At 35.2% G+C, this 5,749-nt stretch overlaps 1 protein-coding gene across 1 annotated transcript; it reads right to left on the reverse strand.

The window, feature by feature from the left end:
• Positions 1 to 1,206: 1,206 nt before the first annotated feature.
• On the reverse strand, positions 1,207 to 4,280 carry LOC119189684 (facilitated trehalose transporter Tret1-like). Its single transcript, XM_037440019.1, has 4 exons — positions 4,161 to 4,280; positions 3,171 to 3,331; positions 2,765 to 2,940; positions 1,207 to 2,524 (listed from the first exon to the last, which is right to left on the reverse strand). Exons 1-4 carry the CDS (start codon positions 4,209 to 4,211, stop codon positions 1,590 to 1,592), a joined length of 1,323 nt encoding a protein of 440 aa, XP_037295916.1. The 5' UTR covers positions 4,212 to 4,280; the 3' UTR covers positions 1,207 to 1,589.
• Positions 4,281 to 5,749: the final 1,469 nt, after the last annotated feature.

The following is a 5,749-nucleotide window of genomic DNA, read 5'->3' on the forward strand; positions in this document are numbered from 1 at the left end:
TCACAGTACAGTTCCGTAATGGGCTAATATCCAAATCCACTCAGCAGCCTATACAAACGATGCTTCATTGTATATCAACATCAACATTTAATATAAGTTTAATAATCACAATTGCGACCATCGAATTCCCATAGTGTTATATAATTTCATACCCTTTCTAATACACATTCATAAATATTCCAAAGGGAAATTTTCTATCACAATATGTTAGAAATAACATGCAAATGTCGATTTTGGCAGCGGTCGGCAAGGGCCCTTACATTAAAACATCGTTTGCTAAAAGGTCGGTCTAGAGGGAAATCAATATGCGACGTGGAAAAAATTTCATGATCATCGTACCCATTCGTAAGCTTACATGACCAGTGTAAAAAGTTTGTAGGATGTAGAAATGTCATCAAATACTCATATTTGAACCTCTTATAGGAACGCCTGTGTGTTTCCTTGAGTTAAAACTTATCGTTCCAGGATTATCAATTTATCTCTTTTTTCTGTTATACATGTATGGTTAGTCGAGGAACCTGTTTAAGGATGATATTTGGTGTTAGATTCTCATCCCAATTTAGCACTTAGGTATTTTTATCTTCCTAAACGAGGTTACAAAAAAAAAGGATCATACTTAAGTCATAATCGACTTGTATTTAAACATAATAATTAACAAAACGTTATTAGCCCAGGGTCGGCATTTTCTACATAAATTAGCGTAGGTAGTCTTAACAATACTATTGAACTGTTGATTCATTGCTAGGACTTTACGTACGGTAACTGCTGACTCCGGCACAAGATAGGTCTCAGCCACAATCAAGTATTGCCATAATGTTCTAGTAAAACAAGCAAATATTTGTATTCTGAACTGATTAGTATGCTAGTCAGTGAGCAAAGCAGAAAACTTTATTAGCGCCCGCTAGCTATCGCTCACCGAATCGCTAATTCGACGAGCTAATGCTTATTCTGCGGGCGTTTTCTCAACAATCGAGTACATTTTATACACTGTAGATTTAGATAGAAAGAGTAGTTGCGGAGCTTTTGCCAGTTGTCTTCAGAAGAACACTTGTAGTTACTGGAGTCTCTATATTTATAAAACTTTAAGTGTATGAATTCATATTGTACTGTCACGTTCCGAAATATCATGTATTATTGCTCCGAATACTAAGATTGGATCTGCAATATCTTCAATTTCCAAAGTCATTGATAAAGAAAAGCCATGTATAACAAACACATGAAATTTAATAAATACAAAAATAACCTTAAACTAATTAACTTTTATAGTATCTAATCCCCTAACAACCAAAGTCTGTACCACGCACAAAAAGGTTTGGATCAAAATATTACTTTTGTTTCACTTTTTATAACACGATCTGCTTTACCAACAGCAGCAGACGGGTAATCGTTTAAAAATACTGATCATTCAAAAGGCACCAAATATTATATAGTGTTCTCTTACATTTCTTACTAACTGAACATTTTGCAACATAATATTTGAAATGTATAAAAACTTCTCCGGCGTAAAATAAAGTAAGGCAGCTGTTTAGATGGAACAATTTAGACTGAACCTTACAAAATTTTTGATCCAAATCCCCAGCAGTCTTATATTAAGCTTCAGACACACTCTCAACCTCTATGACATGTCTGTGCCTCTTCTTTTTATGGATTCCTTCAAACTCATTCTGAATCTCTTGTAGGGTCCTGCCTTTCGTTTCTGGGACAAAGAAGAACACAAAAAGTGTACCAATCAGACAAGTTACTGAAAAATGCCATAGTGTCCAACCAGGCTTAATAAGGTCTTCTAGATTTTGGTATAACTTTGTCACTCCAAAAGCTAGGAACCAGTGCACTCCGGCAGTGATAGCTGTGGCTCTTCTGGTGACATTCGGAGGGAATATCTCTCTCAGCATCAACCAGGGTATGGGCCCAACTCCTGCCGCGTAAAAACTCACAAACAAGCATAAAGTAAGTAGAGGTATCCACGTATTATTGGTAGTCATATTAGAGGCTTTCATATGATAGTAAATCGCAAGCCCTCCTAAATTTAATGCCATTACTGAGAACGATATCATTAAAAGTACTCGTCTTCTCACCACCTTTAACAGCATTGTTGAGAAATAAGTCGATGAGACCAGAGAGAATCCCAAAATAATCGCCGCGCTTGGCGGATAAAGGGATATCCCGAATTTTTCAAAGATCTTCCTCGCGTAAAACAGTATGGGATATATTCCACTCATTTGCTGGAATATCATTAGTCCAAAAGAAACAACTAGTGCTTTAAGTGTTGCTGTTGTGCCGAAAAGTTCCTTGAAGGTAACTCTGTTCTTGGCTGAAAATCTTAAAAATTCTCTCAAAGCTTTGATTTCTCCATCAATATCATTGTCAATGCCTCTGTAGTAGCGTAAAGCGGCTTTAGCTTCGTGAAATTTGCCCTGGGACATCAAATAAGCAGGCGACTCGGGAAGAAAGATGAACGCTACGAAGAATGCAATCGGTATGGTCGCACAGAGAACTGACAGCCATGATGTGTTTTCTACCAATCCTGTAAAACAATAAAATATTACTGTAGAGAATTAAGAAATTAACAATGAAAGAGGCTATTTAATCTAGGATCTTATTATGTAATTAGATTAACAGTACAAAGAGAATCATCAATTATGCTTAATGAAAAGAAAAACTGATTTATTATTAATCTTGCCACTAGATTAGTATTTAATTTACATTAAACGCTAGAATCATCGTGCCACGTGCATACAAATTCTATATTGATAGTGTAACTAACCAATAATATATCCAAATAGCACTCCACAGCTAAAATGTACGTGGTAAAAGTTAGCTAGTGTTTTTAGTTGTTGTTTTTCGGCTATGTCTTCAACGTAAGGTGGTATGGCGACGCTTAAAGCTCCAACTGCTATTCCACTCACGAATCTTCCCACGTACAGTCCATACACGTTGGGGCTAGAAAAAATCATAACAAATGTCTCAAACTCATGCAACAAAATTAATGTCATACAACTTTTAACCAATTTTTCCCTCTTATTACTTCTTAAGTTATGAGTAGATAACAGATTGATGATAAAGGTTTTGATAGAAATTATCAAGTCTCCTTAACACTAGTTTAAAATTACATCAATAAAAGGGTCACTCAAAATTGCTACTTAATAAAAAATATAATAAATTTTAATTACCTCGAAGCGACTAATATCCATGATATCAAAAGCGGCAATGCCAGATAGAGCAACGTCTTCTTTCTACCGAAGTATTCTGATATGAGTCCAGCGGGAACTGAACCCCACACCGCCCCCAAACAGAGGAGGGAAGCGGCCCACGAGGCTTCAGACTCTGTAAGCTGTAGCGAAATGAAAGTGAGCATACTTTAAATCACTGTAAATATTCGAACGTAAACTCTTGATTTTACTATATTTTACTATATTTTATTTGGTGTTATGTTTTTTACTTTTGTCATAGTGACAAACCTCACATTTTGTGACTTCAAATTATTGAAGTAGCAATAGACTTCAGTATAACATCGATATGAAATATAAGGTATGGCAAAAGTGACTCCTCTGTTACAAAGGCCTAAATACAAGCAGGTGAAGTTAAAATGTTATATTTAAAGGTATTCCACAACTAGACATCTTTAGCTTATCATGTTTTGACTAGCGACGGGATTCCGCAGCCGTGGTTATGTCGAGAGACTTCCCACCGTCATTTCACCTGCGGTTTTAACATTTAAAGCCGTTTACTCCAATTAAACAATTCTTTAGTGAATTTTGTGTCTGAATTTACTTATTTCTTGTCAGTTTTAAAATTAATCATTTCTGATACTAAAGAAATAAAAATAAGCCATATTCCGTCCCATTAATAATACTAGACAAGCGTTCTACTGTCATCATAATCCTATATTTTAGTCCCCTGCTGGACATAGGCGTACTCGAATACGCGTCATTTCACTCGGTCTTCGCTTGACAACTACTAGCTTACTACTATATCAGGTACAAATACCATTCCCGGAAAACCCAGGAGTGAATCCTTAAATACAAACAGATTTTGGTTGCTACCTTAAATACATATAAAATGATATAGCCTCGTCTTAAACCCTGATGTGTTAGAGAAATAATAATTAAACCAAAAATTTGTTACTTTAAGATTTATTTTGAAATCAAATTTCGACTTACCGAAATCTTATTCTGCACTATATTATGCACCACGGCGGCTGGTGTCGTCATCTCGGAAGATACATCTGGTCTGACCGTGTGTGTCTGTCGAATGTTAATCAATATTATTATTTTTTCTTCGCTTAATAAAACCATCATCAACATCACCTAACATAATGTCTAGTTCTGGACATGGGCTCCCTCAAAATATTCAAAATTCACTTGTGAGAATATGCGTACTTAAAGTAAATGATTACTGAACAAAATGCTACACCCAAATTGCAAGGTTTTTAGTAAGACTACATAATTCAGGTAAAAAATCAATGATTATTTACTTAAGTTGCTTCAAAACTAAATATAATTTAATTAGACCACCATCTGAACTAAAACTGAATCAAAAACATAAATCTTAAGTTTAAAGCCTAAAATTTCGGTTTTACGCGGTTTAATTTCGATTAACCCAGATTGACGCAAGCGAACCTAAATCTAGGTATATTGTTTAGGGCAGCTCTTAATTATGTTATCCTTACACAGCCTTCCTTAGTACTTAAGAAGATTACTTAAATACGTAAGGCTAATATAATTAGGCCTTTATTAAAACAGATGGCAATATTATTTTGAGGCCGCTCTAAAGTTTGTAGTTCATTTAGTAATAGGACTCAGTACAAGACAACCCAACCTTTTTAACTGCCAAAAAATGATACAATACTCAGTGGCCAGCTACTTTAGCGAGCCCTATTGTATTTTTTGAGTTATTCATACTTGACAGAAATTAAGAACATCATTTTTATCTTGTAAACTAGTAACCTTAGGCTTGAAAAATGTAAGTTTTCTTTAGATTTAACTAATGCTAATTATCTAAATATTAACGTAAATCAGCCAAGCATCTAGCCACCTGCCCTCTACTAAAAATGCTGACACGTCAATCGAAATTTTACTTCTTAAACTGCCCAAAAATATAACTGAAAAGTATTGGTAAACATTCGGATTTAATCCAAAGCAGATATCTTATTATTCAAGCGATAAAAATTCACAAAACATTTCTAATCCCAAAATGCGCGGGCGTGTTGTTTATCATAACCAGTACTAAATTAACGGATATTACAAAATTCGCACTGAACCACTCAAATAATAAAAGTTCTTTAATACAGTAATGGCGGCTCGCATGTCCAACCATAATTTCATTCCCGCCCGAACTAATAAACCGGGCGAATAAAGAATACCACCTGAATATTCCAAACATAAACTTATTTAACGGCACTGCGCATTTTACCGGCTTAAAATCTTCTGCAACCTTAATCACTTCGGTAGTTCATACAATAATCAACTTTATGATAATAGTAATAAGAATCAATAAGGCGTATAGTTAAAATGGTTTAAATTCACAATATCACGAGACAAGGTCCACCGCATGCGGTGAGCTGTCACTCGTTCGGTAAACTTCGGGAAACTTCGGCGAAGTTCGTGTATGAATTTCGTATAGTTTTGAAACCTAGTTGAAAAGTTTCGCTAAGTGCGCCGGCAGACAGTTACTCGACATAGTCTTTGATAATGACTTTTAATGATTCTAATCACTTTTTGTATCGCTGTTAGGATCTACAGTCTGCTTA

Source organism: Manduca sexta, chromosome 18 (assembly GCF_014839805.1).
Source record: "Manduca sexta isolate Smith_Timp_Sample1 chromosome 18, JHU_Msex_v1.0, whole genome shotgun sequence".
NCBI lineage: Eukaryota > Metazoa > Arthropoda > Insecta > Lepidoptera > Sphingidae > Manduca > Manduca sexta.

Bases quoted from the DNA above. Each gene is read 5' to 3' on its own strand.
- LOC119189684 (XM_037440019.1), bottom strand. From the start codon at position 4,211: ATGACGACACCAGCCGCCGTGGTGCATAATATAGTGCAGAATAAGATT. The intron at 3,332-4,160 runs GTAAGTCGAAAT...ATTTCGCTACAG, and splicing joins TAGTGCAGAATAAGATTTCG to CTTACAGAGTCTGAAGCCTC. The intron at 2,941-3,170 runs GTAATTAAAATT...GATTTTTTCTAG, and splicing joins TGGATATTAGTCGCTTCGAG to CCCCAACGTGTATGGACTGT.